The sequence below is a fragment of the Diabrotica virgifera genome, chromosome 7, assembly GCF_917563875.1.
Source record: "Diabrotica virgifera virgifera chromosome 7, PGI_DIABVI_V3a".
NCBI classification, from domain to species: domain Eukaryota; kingdom Metazoa; phylum Arthropoda; class Insecta; order Coleoptera; family Chrysomelidae; genus Diabrotica; species Diabrotica virgifera.
This window is the reverse complement of record NC_065449.1, coordinates 102,474,173-102,494,372: the sequence shown is the minus strand read 5'-3', so window position 1 is coordinate 102,494,372 and position 20,200 is coordinate 102,474,173. Positions and strand designations below refer to the sequence as shown.

At 36.5% G+C, this 20,200-nt stretch overlaps 1 protein-coding gene across 4 annotated transcripts in view; it reads right to left on the bottom strand.

The window, feature by feature from the left end:
* The window catches only part of LOC114340329 (uncharacterized), a 153,697-nt gene that overhangs the window by 78,645 nt on the left and 54,852 nt on the right, over positions 1–20,200 (bottom strand). For all 4 annotated transcript variants that reach the window (XM_050655786.1, XM_050655785.1, XM_050655787.1 and 1 more), the window contains 2 exons: positions 18,825–18,995; positions 16,386–16,662 (listed from right to left, as the gene is read on the bottom strand). In XM_050655786.1, the coding sequence (XP_050511743.1) occupies positions 16,386–16,662; positions 18,825–18,995 (448 nt within the window). The remainder of the gene's footprint in view (positions 1–16,385; positions 16,663–18,824; positions 18,996–20,200) is intronic.

Here is a 20,200-nt window from a genome sequence, read left to right as displayed (position 1 = left end):
TGGTCTCGGTCGCGGGCTGCAGAACTACCCTGATATAATTGCACTGAGAGCAGTCGTGGGGAGACCTCGCATATCTGTCGCCTGTCGCGGTCTCCTGTCTCGGTCGCTTGGTGCGGAATTCTACCTTAAGGCACGTCATCATCTGGAGTTTCGAGGGATTTCGGCACTAAATTGATGTATGTAATTGGACTCTGGGGATTTTCAGGTGGTTAAATACGAAGATGCCATTAGAACAGACCTTAAAATTACCTGGTGCTGAAGGCCACTGTGAGGGACGTCATCTTCTGGAGTTTCGAGGATTTTCGTTATCAAATTGATGCAAAAGGATCACTTACAGGTTTTTAAGATCGCTAATCACGAATATCTATCAGAATTTAATTCCGGAGAACTAGTTGACCAGGATCGCTACTAAGGCACGTCATCTTATAGAATTTCGAGAATATTGATGCAAACAAATTGCTTTCTAGTGGCCCCCATGCATTCCTAGTGGCCAGAGTGGCTGCTATGCACATCATGTTTTAGAATTTTGAGGCATTCTGACACTGAATTGGCACACACCGAGTACTCGGAGGTTTTCTGAGTTGCTGTTCAAAGAAAACATTCAAATTGGTAACATTTTTTTTGCTATTTTATTCAGACTGTTAAAATAACTATGTTGTGCTATACAAGTTTTTAATTGTTTATAAATATAAACTCAATTTATATCTTACAGCATATTTCCTTCATTTATTTCAAAATCGATTTACTATATTTTATTTTGATAGTGTGATCCTTCGTGGTCACTAGATACTCCAAGGTCTTTCATCTAAGTCATATTCGTATTCAGCAACTACAAAAACATAAGAGCAATCCGTTTGCATCAATTTAGTACCGAAAACTCTAGAAATTCCAGAAGATGGCGTGCCATAGGCACCAGGTACACCGGTGTCTGTTCTGATGGAGTATTCGTATTCAGCAACCCCAAAAACCTACGAGTAATCCATTTGCATCAATGTAGTACTAAAGACACTCGAAATTCCAGAAGATGACGCCCCTTGTAGTGACCCTTGGCATCAGGTGCACCAGGGGTCGGTTTTGATGGCATATTCGAATTTAGCGACCTCAAAAACCTTCCAGTAATCCATTTGTATTAATTAAATGCCGAATACGTTCGAAACTCCAGAAAATGACGTCCCTCGCTCTGATCTTAGGCACCAGGTACTCTGGAGGTCGGTTATGATTGCGTATTCATGTTTAGCGACTTCAAGCCCTTGAGAAATCCATTTGCATCAATTTAATGCCGAAGACACTCAAAACTCCAGAAGATGACGTGCCTTAGTAGCGATCCTGAGCACCAGGTGCTCCGGAATTCAATTCTGATAGCATATTCGTGTTTGGCGACCCCAAAAACCCGTAAGCAATCCGTTTGCACCAATTGAATACCGAATGCTCTCGAAACTCCAGAAGATGCCGTCCCTTGCAGTGACCTTGGACACCAGGTGATCTGGTGGTCTATTCTGATGGTATATTCGTGTTTATCGACCTCATAAACACCCGAGTAATTCATTTTTATCAATTTGATACCGAAATCCCTCAAAACTCCAGAAGAGGAAGCCCCTTGCAGTTACCTCGGGCTCCAGGTACAGAGGGGGGTCAGTTCTGATGGCAAATTCGTGTTTAGAGGCCTCAAAACCCCTCCAGTAATCCATTTGCATCAATTAAATGCCGAAAACTTGGGCACCAGGTGATCTGTGGGTCGGTTCTGAGGCGTATTCGTGTTCAATGACCCAAAAAAACCCCCGAATAACAAAATGTGGTCCTTAGTATACTGATTTTGACATGTTAATGCACTTTTGGATGCATTTTATGCACTTTAAAGTGCAATTATGCATTTCTACCCCTTTTTGAATAGTAGACTTTTTTCCTGACGTCATCCTGAATATAATGCAAAAATCTGCAAGTCTCTATTTGTTATATTTAAAAATTGATTTATTTTGTGCCAAATGAGTTCGAGTTTGGCAAGCGAGGCGAGAGGTCGTGTGGCAGGTGTATTGGCGATAAGGTAATTTCGAATTCGAAACCTATCACAATAAAAACACCGGTTTTTTAAAAGACATATCGTTATCGATAATCGTTAAACTTAAAAAGCGTTCTTGTGCGAAATAAAAATAAACTTCTAAGTGTATAATAATAATATTTATATTAGTGCTGAGGTTAACATTTAATTTAAAATGGCCAGTGGCGGAACAGGAACAATCCGAAAGGAAACCTATAGAAAGAATGAAGAACTATCTGATAGTGGCGACGAAGAATCTAAGAAGAAAAAATATAAAGAAGATAAATTATATTTTGAAAAGAGTAACCTGACGAGACGAACACCGAATAAAAGCAACGACACAAATGAAGAGATGATAAAAATGATGCGGGAAGTTATGTGGAAAAATGATGAAATGATGGCAGAAATAAGAACCATACGGAAAGACCAAAAAGAAACGATGGAATATATTAAGGAGCTGAAAGAAAAAAACGAAAAATTGGAAGAAGGTTTAAAAATGGCAAACAATAGAATAGAACAATTGGAAAAAGATAGACGGAGAAATAATATAGTATTAAAAGGCCTAACACTAGATGCTACCGACGGAAAGCCTGTAAAGGAGTCAGTAGAACACTACATAGGAAGAAATCTGAAATTAGAGGTCAGACTGAGAGGAGCGGTGAAGATCGGCGACCAAATCTTTGTAGCAGAAATGGAAAACCTAACGGATAAGATGAGTGTACTAAAAAACAAAGGAAAACTGAAAAATCTACAGGGACAAAAGGTGTATATAGAATCAGATTTAACAAGAAAGGAAAGGGAAATACAAGCAAAAATTAGGAAAATGGCAAAAGAAGAAAAAGACAAAGGTAATACTACGAAGATAGGATATATGAAACTGGAGATTAATGGAAAGGAGTGGAAATGGGACCATAATAAAGAGAAACTTATACTAACTCACAGAAATATCGGGGAAGGGACTTCAAAAAACTAAAAGAAAATAATGAGACCGGACCCACAACAATGACAACCAAGGCAATGAATGGGAAAAGCGATAGGGAAAAAGATGATGCAAAGGTAAACAAGGATGAAAATAGGAAAAAGGGGAAAGCTAGATTGCAGAAAAAGGAGAGATAAAAATGGGAACATGGAATGTGAGAAGCATCAATGGAAAAGAGGAAGAACTGGTAGAAGATATGATAAGACAAAAAATAGAAATACTAGGAATAACAGAAACGAAGATGAAAGGAAAAGGTCTTAAGAAAATACACAAAGGATATTGGTTACTTTGGGTAGGAGCGGATACAAAAGAGAGAGCAAAAGAAGGAGTCGGGATAATAATTGCACCGAATAGACTACAACACGTTATAGAAGAAACATATGTTAACCAGAGAATATTATCGGTGAAAATTAAACTGATGGACGAAGAAATATGGACAATAATAAGAGCCTACGGAGTAAATGAAGATGCAAGAAAGGAAGAGAAAGATAAATTTTTCGAGGAGCTCCAAATGCAAATTGATAATGGGGAAGAAAACATAATTGTAATGGGAGATCTAAACGGTAGAGTCGGAAACAACAACAGCGGAATAGAGGAGTGCATGGGAAAAGAAGGAGAAGAAATGCTAAACAGAAATGGTGAAAGAATAATAGAAATATGTATGGAGAATAAACTAGTTATAACAAATACAAAATTTAAACATAAAGAAGTACACAAATACACGAGAGTACAAGACAGCAGAAACGAAAAATCAATCATAGATTACTTTTTGGTAAGCAGCAACAAATGGAAAAGAGTACAGGATACGAAAGTGAAAAGAGGCTCGGAGATTGGCAGTGACCACCATCTAGTAATAATGAGAATGAGAACAACAGAGGAAAAAGAAGAAAAGAGAAGAAAGGTAGTAAATGAAAAAATAAAAAGTTACAAATTAAAAGAGGAAATATATAAGAAGAAATTCCAAGAAAAATTAGATAATACTTTGAACGGTAGGGCAAAAAATACAAATATAGAAAAAAAATGGGAATATCTAAAAACCAGCATAATCAAAGCAGCTGAGGAAACTTGCGGGAAAGCAAAAATAGCAAACACTAACATGAGGAGAACAGAATGGTGGACGGAAGAAATACGAGAGAAAATAAAGAACAAAAAAGACAAATGGAAAAGATACCTAAGCACAAAACACCCGGAAGATTACGAAGCATATAAAGAAAAAAGGAAAGAGGTTAAAATAGCGGTGAAAGCAGGAAAGGAAAGGTCATGGGAGATATTTGGACAAAAAATGACAAAAAATTATAGGGAAAACCAAAAACTCTTCTACGGCGCATTAAAACAACTCAGACAAAAGAAAGAGCACACGATGCCAAATATAAAAGACAAGAATGGAAACGTACTAACAGAAGAAAAACAAATAATGGAAAGATGGAGAGAACATTTCAAAGAGCTAACTCATGTAGACAAGGACAACATAGGGGAGATACAAGAAAGGAATGAAGAACAACAAGTGGAATCCATAACAAGAGAGGAATTAGAGAAAGCAATAGAAAGAGTAAAACTGGGCAAAGCACCAGGCAAGGATCATATCACCCCGGAAATGATAAAATTCATGGGGACAGAGGGAATGGATAGCATGAAAGAACTAATGAATGATATCATAAATAGAGCAGAATTACCAAAGGACTGGAAGAAAGACATTATATTACCAATACACAAAAAGGGAGACAAGAGAAACTGTAATAATTACCGAGGTATCACCATATCAAGTATCCCTGGGAAGGTATTAGCAAGAATACTAGAGACAAGAATAAAAACACAAATAGAAACAACTATGGAAGACACACAGTGTGGATTCAGGAAGGACAGAAGCACGCAAGACCTAATATTCACATTAAGACAAGTAAGTGAGAAGGTAATCAAAAAAAATAGAGAGATACATATGTGCTTCATTGACCTGGAAAAGGCGTTTGACAGAATCCGAAGAAAGGACGTTTGGAAGACACTAACAGAAAGGGGAGTCGACAGACACATAATAGAAGTAATAAAGGATATGTACAAAAATAATACAAATACAGTAAGAACCAATAACGAGGAATCCAGAGAATTTTCTACAAGTCAAGGCGTCAAACAGGGATGCGTGCTGAGTCCACTGCTATTCTCAGTGGTACTGGATGAAGCGATAAAGAAAGCCAAGAGAAGAATGAGAAAACTAACATTAGGATACTGGCAAATGAAACAGACTCAACTATCGGAGCTACTATTTGCAGACGACATGGTATTGATAGCAGAAAACAGAGAAGACTTACAGAACAATCTTGAAATCCTAGAAGAAGAACTATCAAACATAAATATGAAAATTAATACAGAGAAAACAAAAACAATGATAATTTCAAATACGAGCAAGACACACGCAATAGAATTAGACGGGAAACAACTAGAGCAAGTGGAATATTTTAAATACCTAGGAGTAATAATCGAATCAAATGGTAAACAAGACATGGAAATAAACGAGAGAATGGGACGAACAGGAAGCTTATTTAACACTATGAAAACAACATTTTTTGGGAAAAAAGGGATACCGGAAAAAGTAAAAACGGCAGTCGTTAAATCAGTAGTTAGACCAACAATCATGTATAGCAGCGAGACATGGACATTGACGGGGAGACAAAAATCCAGAGTCAATGCTATGGAAATGAGGTTCCTGAGGAAAATAGCAAACAGAAAAAGGACAGACAAAATACGAAACGAAACAATTAGACAAAACCTAAAACTAGAACCAATCAATGAAAAAATAGTAGAAGGACAACTTAGATGGTTCGGGCACGTGTGTAGAATGTCGAACGAGAGGCTAACAAAACGAGTGTTCGAAACGAGAGTGCAGGGGAAAAACAAAAGAGGGAGACCAAGAGTTATGTGGGTAGATGAAATCAGGAAAGAAGTCGAGAAGAAGGGATTGACATTGGAAAGTGCAAGAAACCTAGCGCTAGATCGGAAAGCATGGAGACTACAATGCCAAACTCAACTCCACCAGCCTTACACCTAAAGGTAGAAAGGCTTAGGACTAAGTAAGTAAATGCCGAATACGTTCGAAACTCCAGAAAATGACGTCCCTCGCTCTGATCTTAGGCACCAGGTACTCTGGAGGTCGGTTATGATTGCGTATTCATGTTTAGCGACTTCAAGCCCTTGAGAAATCCATTTGCATCAATTTAATGCCGAAGACACTCAAAACTCCAGAAGATGACGTGCCTTAGTAGCGATCCTGAGCACCAGGTGCTCCGGAATTCAATTCTGATAGCATATTCGTGTTTGGCGACCCCAAAAACCCGTAAGCAATCCGTTTGCACCAATTGAATACCGAATGATCTCGAAACTCCAGAAGATGCCGTCCCTTGCAGTGACCTTGGACACCAGGTGATCTGGTGGTCTATTCTGATGGTATATTCGTGTTTATCGACCTCATAAACACCCGAGTAATTCATTTTTATCAATTTGATACCGAAATCCCTCAAAACTCCAGAAGAGGAAGCCCCTTGCAGTTACCTCGGGCTCCAGGTACAGAGGGGGGTCAGTTCTGATGGCAAATTCGTGTTTAGAGGCCTCAAAACCCCTCCAGTAATCCATTTGCATCAATTAAATGCCGAAAACTTGGGCACCAGGTGATCTGTGGGTCGGTTCTGAGGCGTATTCGTGTTCAATGACCCAAAAAAAACCCCCGAATAACAAAATGTGGTCCTTAGTATACTGATTTTGACATGTTAATGCACTTTTGGATGCATTTTATGCACTTTAAAGTGCAATTATGCATTTCTACCCCTTTTTGAATAGTAGACTTTTTTCCTGACGTCATCCTGAATATAATGCAAAAATCTGCAAGTCTCTATTTGTTATATTTAAAAATTGATTTATTTTGTGCCAAATGCCTTCGTCTATTATGTATATATATTATATATATGTATATATATTATATATTATATAAAATTGATATAAACTTTATTTATCTCTGACAATGTTTTTCCATTATTCATTTCCAGATCGATTTGCTACATTCTATTATGACAATGTTATTATGCGTTGGCGTTATTATTGATCATCGTAATCACTAGATGCTCCAGAATCCTTCAACTAAGTCATATTTGTGTTTAAGTGTTCAACAACCCCAAAAACCCAAATGTAATTTGTTTGCATGAATTTGGTACCGAAAACTCACGCAACTTCAGAAGATAAGGTGCCTTGGGCACCAGGTGCTCCAGTGTGTGTTCTAACGGCGTATTCGTATTTAGCAAGCCCAAAAAGCCAAAAGTAATTCGTTTGAAACAATTTAGTACCGAAAACTTTCGAAACTCTAGAAGATGGCGTACCCTGGGCACCAGCTGGTCCGGTGTCTGTTCTGATGGCATATTCGTGTTCAACAACCTCAAAAACCTATAAGTAATCGGTTTTCGTCAATATAGTACCGAAAAACCTCACCCGCAGAGGATGGTGCCCCTTGCAGTCACCGCGGGCACCAGGTGCTACGATGGTCTGTTTTGATCGCATGTTCGTGTTTAACGACTTTAAAAGTTACCCCCGAGTAATCCGTTTTCATCAATTTAATGAAGAAATCCCTCAAAACTTCAGAAGATGACGTCTCTTGCAGTGACCTTGGGCACCAGGTGCACAGGGTGTCGGTTCTGATGGCATATTCGTGTTTAGCGATCTCAAGAACCCTCCAGTAATCCATTTGCATCAACTAAATGCCGAAAATTCTCAAAACCCCAGAAGATGACGTGCCCTAGTAGCGACTCTGGGCACCAGCTACTCAGAAAATTCAATTCTGATGGCATATTCGTGTTTAGGGACCCCAAAAATCCGTAAGTAATCCGTTTGCATCAATTTAATACAGAAAGCACACGAAACTCCAGAAGATCAGTGACCTCGGGCACCAGGTAATCCAGTGGTCTATTCTGATAGCATATTCGTGTTTGGCGACTTCAAAAACCCCCGAGTAATCCGTTTGCACCAATTTAATACCGAAAGCACTCGAAAGTCCAGAAGATGACGTCCCTTGCAATGACCTTGGGCACCAGGTGATCCAGAGGTCTGTTCTGATTGCATATTCGTGTTTATCTACCTCAAAATTCCCCTGAATCCAGGTATATCAATTTAGTGCCGAAATCCCTCGAAACTCCAGATGACGTGCCTTAGTAGCGACCCTGGGCACCAGGTACTCCGGAGGTCATTTCTGATGGCATATTCGTATTTAGCGACCCCTATGACTCGTGAGTAATCCGTTTGCATCGATTTAATGCCGAAAACCATCGAAGCCCCAGAAGATGACGTCTCTTGCCGTGACCTTGGGCACCAGGTGATCCGGGGGCCAGTTCTGATGGCGTAATAGTATTCAGTGACCCCAAAAACCCCCCAAATAATAAATTTTGTTCCTTAGTATACTGATTTTGACTTTATTTTTATATTTATGCAATTTTGGATGCATTTTATGCACTTTATAGTGCAATTATGCATTTCTACCCATTTTTGAATAGTAGACTTTTTTTCTGACGTCATCCTGAACATAATGCAAAAAATTGCAAGTCTCTAGGTGCTGTATTTAAAAATCTATTTATTTTGTGCTAAATGCCCTCGTCTATAATAAGCCCACACTATTAACTCAATCGATGTTGTAAACAAAGAAACCAACCAAAACACACACTGTACCAAGAACAGCAGCGTCCACACTGGAAAAGGAATGCGACGCAAATCATTTGATTTCGCTCGAATACTGACAAACGATGGATCGTGTGCGTTGTGTGCGTCGAAAATTCTTGCGTTCGTTTTATGCGACGAACACGTCCACACTGGCACAATTTACTTCGAGCACGCAAATATTTGCGACGAACAGCTGGTACGCACGAAAAATTTACCAATGCGGACGCGCCATAATAGTAAAAGTTTAATACCAAAGTTTGTGTAGTTTATTTGTTAACAATTCCATCTATTTGTAAATAGATACCTATGCATATCAAAATAAATACAGATTTGAAGTTTTGCAGTCCATACATAATGAAGCTTCAAATTTTTTAAGATACTCAACTGAATTTTTTTAATTCTAAACGCGGCCTACTGCGAATTCAAAAACACGATAAATTACCGATATTTTGCTTTGAGTTAGAGATATCGGAAAAAGTTATTTGAGCAAGTTGTTCCAAATATTATTATAACCCCACATACCAAATTTCATAACAAAATTCGCACTTTTAGATTTTTCATTATTTTTAGTCAGGACCCTAAAATTCGTTGTCCCGAGACGCACCCAACCACCCAACGGAGCTGAGAAAGTACTCTGCCTCCCTTGGTATATCTCCGGGCAGCGTGTGATGCCGCCGTAGATGCCACTGTTAGGAGACCGGGTCTCCTAAACGCCTGCTGCGCTGCACGGAGCATTAGCAACGGAGAATGCTGGGCTTCTCGGCTCCGTTCATGCATCTCGGGATAACCCAGGGTCCTGCCTACAATAATATGTAATAAAACTGAGACGCGATCATGCGTTCTAATGCTAATGCTCCGTACCATAGGCGCCCATACACACGGGCAGGGGGGAGGCCGTGGCCCCCCCTAGCTTTTCGGGAAAGAAAAAAATTAAATTTATATTACATAAACGCATTTTTGTCAAAACATTATTGGATAATTTTGTTTTTTTATTAATAGTTTAACAGAAAATCTTTGTGTCTGCGACAGTGGTCTGTATGGAATGTGCATAATACACATTTCCCACAATCACGGTATGCTACTAACGAAAACATTGACAGAGATTAGAGGCTTGGGAAACATATACACTGTAATCGACACCCAAAATTACAAATTAAATGAATCATTTATACTGCAAAAAAACCATATCAGCAAGAATTCCGATCTCTGATCGATAATCACTAATGAGCCATTTGTCTTTAACAACTGGTATAAAGTAATTATATTTTATATTTTGAAAAAATTCATACTGAAAAATAATTTTTAAAATTTATTGAACATAGTCAAATTTTAGTTAGCAAAAGTATTTTTTTAGTAAGTAGATTATTTTTAAAGTGTGCATTATGATGAACAGAACAATTTTATTTAAATGAAAAACAGGTGATCTTTCATGATGAATGAGTGTTATATACAGGGTGTCCCAAAAGTAGCGGAAAGGCCGAATAATTCGCGAAATGAACATCGGATCGAAAAACTGAAAAATACGTGTTCAATAATTTTCAAAAATCTATGCGATGACACTAAACAAGTCCACCACTTCAACCCCTGGGTGTGGAGCGGGGGGTAACTTTAAAATCTTAAATGGAACCCCTAATTTTTGTTGCAGATTTGGATTTTCCTTGTAAAAATAAGCAAATTTTATTCGAGCCATTTTGCGAATTGTGGATAGGTAGATAGCGCTATAATCGGAAAAAACGGTATATCGTGATACCACAGCAAAATTATAGAAACGGTCTAATATCTCGAGAAATATATGTACTTCCAGATAAAACTAAAAAACACGTGTTTAATATTTTTCAAAAATCTATAGAATGACACCAAACAGGATTTTTCATTCCACACTCTGGAGGTGGGGTGAGAGTTAACTTTAAAATCTTAAATAGGAACCCCCGTTTTTTCTTGCAGATTGAGTTTCCTCCTCAAAAAATAAGTAACATTTATTCGAACTTTTTTAGAATTGTTGACGGATGGCGCTATATTCGGAAAATGCGATTTATTTGCGCCATCTATCAACAATTCTAAAAATGTTTGGAATATGTGTGCCTTATTTTTCATAAGGATTCTATATCTGCAAAAATAAAGGGGGCTCCTTTTTAAGATTTTACAGTAAAAACTTGGTTCGACACATACTCTTGGTTATAGGTCTGGATCCCGCGTATGAAAAAAAAGTTGATTAATAGCAAGCTGAAAATTTGTTAATAGCTTAAGAGTGTCTAGTCGGACAAACTTTGATATATGGGAACACTGGATTAGGGGAAGTTTTAATTGTGGAACAGGTTAAAAATTTAGAACGGTCAGACCACGAAAACGGGACATGTATTTTGTCCGACAGAACAGACTTAAACTCTCTGAACAGAGATTAAACTCTCATGCAAAAATCAGACTGCTATTTATCACCAAATGGGCGTTTTACTGAGTGGAACATGTAGAATATGTCAAATGACAGGAATTATGACAGGTGGTAAATAGCAGTCTGATTTTTGCATGAGAGTTTAATCTCTGTTCGGAGAGCTTAAGTCTGTTCTGTCGGACAAAATAAATGTGCCGTTTTCGTGGCCTGACCGTTCCAAATTTTTAACCTGTTCCACAATTAAAACTGCCTCTGTTACAGTGTTCCTATATATCAAAGTTTATCCGACTAGACACCCTTAAGCTATTAACAAATTTTCAGCTTGCTATTAATCAACTTTTTTTTCATACGCGGGATCCAGACCTATTAGTCTGCTCGCCAAAGTTGAAGGGAAGGCTTTGCAAGCATTGTATTCTTTTCAAACGGGTTTTAAAGAGAGGCTCAACTTTTGTGGTACCCATGACATTTCCATTTAAAAACTTGGTCTAGTGTTTAAATGTATGAATAATTCCTCACAACAGGGTTCAAACTAGGTTTTTTAGGTGGTTTAAACTACAGTAGACTCCCTCTATAACGAGAACTGAAATGGTGAATTAATTATCTCGTTATAAGCGGATCGCGTTATATCAAACAATAATAATATTGAAATCTTTTGATGCCTCTTACGTAGTTTATTATGTGTCGATGGTCAACCTGAACAGTGAACAATGAGACTTCGCCGCCATAAATTGTAAATTTCCTATAGTATTCAATATCGGTCTATAAACAGGCAGATGTTTATTACAGGTGGCCGAGTTTATTATAGCACTGGCCTCGATAATAAGACAGATGTTGGGCATTTCTATGTACAGGTAGTTGGAGCATTTATTTATTTATGACCATTACAACGCTAAAAACAGGTAAAGACAAGTATTCTTCGATTTAAATTTTCCTCGTTATAACCAAATATACCTCGTTATAGAGCGTTATAGTTCAATAGGAATTTCATGGGACACCTAATGTACCTCGTTATAAGCGAAACCTCGTTATATCTGTGTTCGTTATAGAGAGAGTCTACTGTATATATTGTCATCCGAAATATACAAAATGTAATGTGCAACATCTTCACGTTTGGCCCCCCCCTAAAAATTTTTATATGGGCGCCCTTGCTCCGTACGTATAGATAATTAGTGATAATATGGAATTTACACGTTGTATAATAGTGAGAGTAATTGTTGTTTTCGCGATTCATGATAAACAAAACAGTATAGTGTGTAAAAAATTTATGGGGAGGCTGAGCCTCCCTTGCCTCCTCTGACGAGCCGCCACTTTAAACACTCTTATCACTAGCACCTACTTCTTCTGCAACTTTCGACCACAATTTCCTTTGAAAATCACGTGAATGATATCTTGTGTCTTTCACGTTTTGTCCCACAACGGAGACTTTTCATGAACGGCACTAATCAGTTTTTCGTTATCAATTTCCATATCGAAAATAACACAATTATTGAAAATTAATACAATATCAAAAATACCTGCACAGATATTTATTGCAAACCATTGTAGCATCAACATGCGATTACCAGTGACTAATCCCATTCTAGGGGGATCGGTTGCCAGTCGCTTGTGGTCGGCCTAGCCCAGTCGCTCAAAGTTGTTTGCAGTGGACGTTGTTTAGTTATATTTTATTTGTTTCGATTAGTCGCTTCTATACGGGCGTATACGCGCTACCTTCGAGTCGCGCGACTACGCTTCCAATGGACGACCGCCTTATTGTGAGATATCATATAATTTCCCGTAAAATGAATAAATTTTGAAAATTTATTTTGATATTGCAATAAAATTTTTTTTTGTGATTTTTCCGGGCCCTAATAAAATGCGGGCCCCAGGCAAGTGCCTCACGGGCCTAGTGGTAAAATAGGCCCTGGAGGCAGGTGGTTGGTTGGAGCTGGTTTGAACATTGAATTTAAGCGAAAAGCAATGCTTATTAGTCAAATAAACATTTTTTTCTGTTTTCTGACAGCAGTAAAATGTATTTTGAATTAAATAAATTACATACATTCTTCTTTTTTTGTCAATACCTTTAATTCAAGAAATTTATTTGGACACTGTACAAACAATTATGTTAATATTTATATTACTGAATACAGAATTGAATACACTTTCAAATGAGCTATCACACGACCCCTAGTCTCATTTTAAAAAAAATCATCGATTACGTCATCACGTCCACATGGATGACGTCACTCGTATGAAATATATGCCAAAATACCGTAATTTAAAAATAAAAATCGACCTGTCTCGGGATTTTTCCTTAAAGTCGCCGGCTTACGAAATATCGAATTTATTCCAGACATTTGCACCATAATGAACTATTTTAAATGGGAAATAAGCCACAATTTTACCAAAAAAATGAATTTATTAACGTTTCGACGCACAAGTCGTTAACATATTAACAAGATAAGTACAGTATTTCTCATGATCATCTTTCAGTGCGTCACAGTTTTTCGACTTCTTTCTAACACATTAAATTGTATGTGACAGAAAAAAAGGCACGTCGGTGATTACATTTCGTCGGTGACATTTTTATAACATTTATTCTAGTTATTCTAGTTGTCGATAGATGGCGCCATAATAAAAAAATAATTTTTTTTTAATTAGATAATAATATTACAAATATAATCTGTATAATTTATAAGACTATACAAATCAAAGAAAATACCATTTTATAAATGCAAGAAACACATTTGATTTGTTTTTATTCCAAATTGAAAATAAAATGTGACAACTGTCAGATTTAACTAAAATGTCATAAATGTATATTATCACGGACTTACCCATTTTCCTATCATTTGTTACGCACTGAAAAATGATCATGAAAAGGACGAAGTCATTAACATATCGAGTTAGTACATATTTTATATTTTAGTTTTATTTATATAATATCTATGTATTATTAATATTAATATCACGGAAAGGATGTCAAAAAGAGATGGTGAAAGTATTTTGACAGACAGCCTGTGGAGTTAACGGAGACAGTAACAGCAATGGTTACCAGAATAACAAACGAGGAAGTGGCTCAAGCGCTTCCAAAAATAAAGAAAGGAAAAGCAGTCGGACCAGATGATATTCCTGGGGAAGTATGGAGAACATTGGGAGAGAAAGGAATAAGTTGGCTAGCAGTTCTATTTAATAGAATTATCGAAGTTGGACAAATGCCAGTCGAATGGAGAAGCAGTATATTAGTACCTGTCTACAAAAACAAGGGAGACATACAACAATGCACAAACTACAGGGCTATAAAACTACTTAGCCACACATGAAAATATGGGAGAGAGTAATTGATAGACGGATACGTGAAGAAACCGAAATATCCGATAATCAATTTGGCTTTATGCAGGGCAGATCAACAACAGATGCAATTTTCAGTGTAAGACAACTGATGGAAAAATACAGGAATAAAGAGACCAACGCTCATATGGTATTCATTGATCTTGAGAAAGCATATTTATGATAGAGTTCCTCGAGAGATTCTGTGGTGGGCACTCAATAAGAAAGGAGTCCCTGGCGAATATGTAAAGATTGTGAGAGATATGTATGAGGGAGTAACGACTAGTGTTAGGACAGGTGTGAGAGAGACTGATAAATTTCATGTGAAAGTATAATTGCACCAAGGCTCGGTGCTTAGTCCTTATTTATTCTCATTAGTTTTGGACCAGATAACAGCAAATCTACAGGGTAGTATTCCATGGTGCCTAATGTATGCTGATGATGTAGTGTTAATAGGAAATAGTAAAAGAGACTTAGAACAAAAACTGGAACAGTGGAGACAAGCTCTGGAGGAAAAAGGTTTAAAACTTAGTAGGACAAAAACAGAGTATTTGGAATGTTCATTTAAAGATGGAGTTACTACAAATAAAATGGTATCTTTGGATGGTGAAATGATTGTGAAAAGCAATAGTTTTAAGTACCTAGGATCGGTATTACAGAGTAATGGAGAAATAGATGGAGATGCATGCAGTAGAATTAGGGCTGGATGGATGAAGTGGAAAGAAGCGAGTGGTGTGTTGTGTGACAGAAAAATTCCAATGAAGCTGAAGGGAAAATTCTATAAAATAGCCATAAGACTGGCTATGATGCGCGGAACTGAATGTTGGGCAGTGAAAAAAAAAACAACGAATGCATGTGGCGGAAATGAGAATGCTTAGCTGGATGAGTGGAGTGACAAAAAAGGATAAAATTAGAAATGAGTATGTTAGGGGAAGTCTAGGTGTGGCACCAATTGATGCCAAAATGAGAGAGCATAGGTTAAGATGGTTTGGTCATGTTCAACGTCGAGACGTTAATCACCCAATACAAAGAATAGCTGAAGTGCAGATTCCTGAAAGGAGTAGGAGAGTAAGACCAAAGAAGACCTGGGGGGAGACGATAAGGCAGGACATGTTGGTAAAGGGGATTAACATTGATATGACCCAAGATAGAATTGTGCGGAGAAATACAATTAGGGAAGCCGACCCCGCATAGGGATAAGGCAAAGAGAATGATGATGTATTATTAATATTATTTATAATTTAAAATAGCATACATACATTAAAGTCAGAATTTGGTATTGGTTTTGAGAGTAAACTAAATGTAAGCCCAAATACTTACGATGTCGGGATAGTATCATGAGGTTTTTTCCTGGTTTTCCCTCGTGATTTACTATGGAATCTCTAGCGCGAGAATTTTACTGCCATCGTTGCATTTGTTGCCCAGGAACGCACCTCATCAATATTGGCAATATCATTTTAAAGTCTTCTACTGTAAAATGTATAATACATGCCTGAATTGCCTATATAAATGAGTCAGATTAAATAAATTATTAGAAGAATTTTTTACTAAGCAACAACATTTTTGTTTATTTAGTATTATTTTGTATTTTGACAACGACACCAGACTTGGGCGTCGAAACGTTAATAAATTCATTTTTTTGGTAAAATTATGGCTTATTTCCCATTTAAAATAGTTCATTATAAAAATGCCACAAGGAAATAGCTTCAGAACATTTGCACCATACTGTATAAATGAATCGTCCGCCATAGGTAATCAAAATTGCATTGTCTAGTGAACAGTGTAGTAGTTTCTGGGGACTTGGGAGATTGAGACCCCTGGAACCCCTGAAGATAACGTCAGAGAGGAAGTCGAAACAACGCGGTTTAACCTGGAAGCGTAATGAGTTCAATTTTGATATTAATTCTTGTAATATTCATTTTAGCTGAAGTTCTTTATATTCATATGAATATGTATTGTGTTGTGTATGATTTTTACAAAAAACTTACCTTCGTGAGTTTTTATTAGCTCTTCATGTACGATCAATTCTTCAAATGTGTAGCCACTACGTTCTGAAAAATGATGTCCTTTGACAACAAGCTCGAGATAATGCATTCTATCTTTTTCAAATTTATCTTTGTCGATAGGAAAAGGCTTGAGGCGTCCAAATTTTTTCTCTATACCTTCAGAGACTTTATGTAAAGCATTTTGCCAATTCCGTTTGTACTGCTTGGTATTGTAAGGGGCAAGGAGACGCCAGCTGGTTGGAAAATGTTTTTGCAAATACTGCAACAAAATCTTTTGATATAATGACCAGATTAAATAATATAGCAATTAAATTAAACATTCTTCTGTTAAATATTTTGTTTTTATGGGATTAATCCACAATTAGTTGTAATGAAAAATACATCATTTAACTACTAGTCTAGTCGCAATAATAAGGGTCCCGTGGGAAATTGTAGCTGGCCGAGATTTGATGGTGGTATTATAGGTTTTTGGGGTAGCTGAATCCAATGGAAGTGACCTGGAAGCCCAAATATTGCCCGTTTAATTGTTACCAACAAATTATGGTAAAATTTATAGTGTTAAGGTCTTTTCTGGTGTATTTTTGGTCGCCGAATCGAATGCGACTAGGCGCGATTATTCAAAATATGTTATTTTGTTAATAACAAAATAATTGTTTATTCGCCGAAAAGCTCGAAATAATGCGCTATCTACAGCAAGTTTATATCCTTTTCCACAGTATTTTTATACGCTAAATCGATTGCCACTAGTCGTGATAGCTTAAGCCACGTTCCGACTTAAATAAATTAAAATTAAAAATAAATGTTTATTCGCCGAAAGGCTCGAAATAATGCGTTATCCACAGCAAGTTTTATAGCCTTTTTAATAGTATTTTTAACGCTAAATTGATTATAGTAGGGGAGGAAAGTATGCTAAATTTGCAGTCACCGAGTGCTTTGGGGACCTATTGGGTTGTGATTATTAGGTCCTAAAACCAAAAAAAGTTAAGTAAAAATTTTCCATTTTAGTGGGGACTTTCCATTTATTAATTTAATTTATCATTTCCAACAATTGTTTTTTTCGATTATAGCGCCATCTATCCATAATTCGAAAAAATGTTTCGAATAAAAGTTGCTTATTTTTACGTAAAGAATCCAAATCTGCAATAAAAATTTGGGGCTCCTATTTAAGATTTTAAAGTAACCCTCCACCCCACCTCCGCGGGGGTCGTGTTTGGTACCATTCGATAGATTTTTCAAAAATATTGATTAAGTGTATTTTTCAGTTTTTCGATCTGACGTTTATTTTGCGAAATATCGCGGGATTTGTATTTAAAATTTTAAATTTACCCCCCACCCCTCTCCGTGGGGGTCATGTTTGGTATCATTCGATATATTTTTGAAAAATATTGAACACATATTTTTTAGTTTTTCGATATGACGTTCATTTCGCGAAATATTCGCTTTTTTTTTGTGAAACCGTTCTATTTCCTTACATATTCTCAATTTGTCAGATTTTTTAAATATACACTCTTTTGCATGTACTTAACTTACCTTATCTTAATCTGACAATTTCGAGTATTTTTAAGGATAGATTTTTTTTCGGGCCCCCTGTAGAGGTGCATCTGCATGGTACCAGGTTTCTCCCCATATGACAATCTGACGCGCTATGAGTACCTAACTGCAAAAATCCCCGCTTGGGCTCCCCTACCATTAACACTAGTCGGGATAGCTTAAGCCACATTGCGACTTTATTATTATTAAATTATTGCAGAAATAACTGTTCATTCGCCCAAAAACTCGAAATACTGCATCTACAGAAAGTTTGTAGTCTTTTTCATAGTACTTTTATAGGCCAAATCGATTGCCACTAGTCGTTATAGCTGAAAATACGTTTCGAGCTTTTCGGCGAATAATCAGTTATTTTTGCAATAATTTATTAATAACAAAGTCGGAATGTGGTTTAAGCTATCACCACTAGTGGCAATCGATTTAGCGTATAAAAATACCACGAAACAGGCTATAAACTTGCTGTAGATCGCGCATTATTTCGAGCTTTTCGGCGAATAAACAATTATTTTGAGTAATCGCGACTAGTCGCATTAGATTCAGCGACCAAAAATACACCAGAGAAGAACGTAACACTATAAATTTCTTTACAGGGCTTCTAATAATAATACCTGGAAAATACCTAATTTTACCACAATTTGTTAATAACAATTAAACTGGTAATATTTGGGCTTAGGGACCACTTCCATCGGATTCAGCAACCTAAAAAAAACAAAAACACATTTCAACCTGGCTTAGTGAATGTCCCGACAAAAACCTTATTTTCATTATTATGGACTAATATGAGATTGGATACATACTTGACAAATGGACAATTTCATATATTTATCATTTTATCATAGTTAAAAAAGATATAGAATTTATACAAAATTTTACCTGAGAAATATGATTATAGCTGGACAAATGAATTAAGATAGTTCGTGGGTCACCTCTTTTGTCGCACAACAGGCACAAATAGAGCGGTTCTTTACTGGGATCATCATCCTGTAGTTCGAAGAGATATTCTAGAGCTACTAGCGGTCCCACTTTAAATCCATCAATGCGTTCCTAAAACATTAAAAATATATTAAATAAGCCTTGTATTACTTGGTAAGTAATACAAAATATATGAAACAGCATGAAAAAGCTGTGTATTCTAAAGATCGTTCATATTTTAACTCGTTTGATTTACTTTGGATTCGTATCTTATAATTTAGTTGATAAAATTGTTTAATTCATGTTTAGTCCTGGATCCCGCGTACCAAAAAAAGTTGATTAATAGCAAGCTGAAAATGTGTTAATAGCTTAACGGTGTCTAGTCGGGCAAACTTTGATGTATGGGAACGCTGGAACAGGGGAAGTTTTAATTGTGGAATAGTTTAAAAATTTGGAACGTCAGATTACGAAAACGTTCCATGTATTTTGTCGGACAGAACTTCCAATTGATTTGTTACCATTTCATTAAACTCTCTTGCAAAAATCAGACTGGTGTTTATCACCAACTGGACATTTTAATGATTGGAACACGAAGAACATGTCAAATACCCCAGGCTGTGGGTGAAAAAACGTGATATAATTCAGGAATTTTTGAAACCTATCAGGTGTTGTAAAGGACGATGCCAGGAATAACTTCTACTAAAATGTAACCAAAAATATTGTGCGCTTTTCTTTATTGCGATTTTCATTTGTTAAAATTGCAATTTTTAATGATTTTTAATTTTGTAGCTTAGTATATTGATTTTAGAGAAAAACTTTTTAATAGCAAGTTGTAGTAAATTAAAAAACCTACAATTTGAGCTATGGTAAGTTTAACATCGTTAATTGATTATTGCAAAACAGCCTGTGAAAGGTCCAAAATGGCCGTTTTTTACAATTGCATTATTTATTGTACAAATAATTTTTTTATTTTTTAAAGCTTTAAAATGAAGAAATTTCAATTCCAAACATAAAAAAAATTGTAAAGCCAGATTAATGAATTTGTTGCTTAGATATTATAAATTGTTTATACCAAGAGGTCAAATGTAGAAGGCTATAACTTTTTGAAAAAAACAAATCGTAGAGAGTTAGTGAAACATCCAATCTCCTTCTAAAGAGTTATATTTTCATATTCTGATATAAATAAATGCGTAAAACATTTTCAAACCTCTAATTTTTGGGTTTGAAAATAAGGGGGCAAATTTCGTTATAAACATTTACAGCTGAAACGGTCCTGTACATCCTATGAGTTTTTAACTTACAGATTATTGTTGCTGAACATGAAACGAAGATTTATA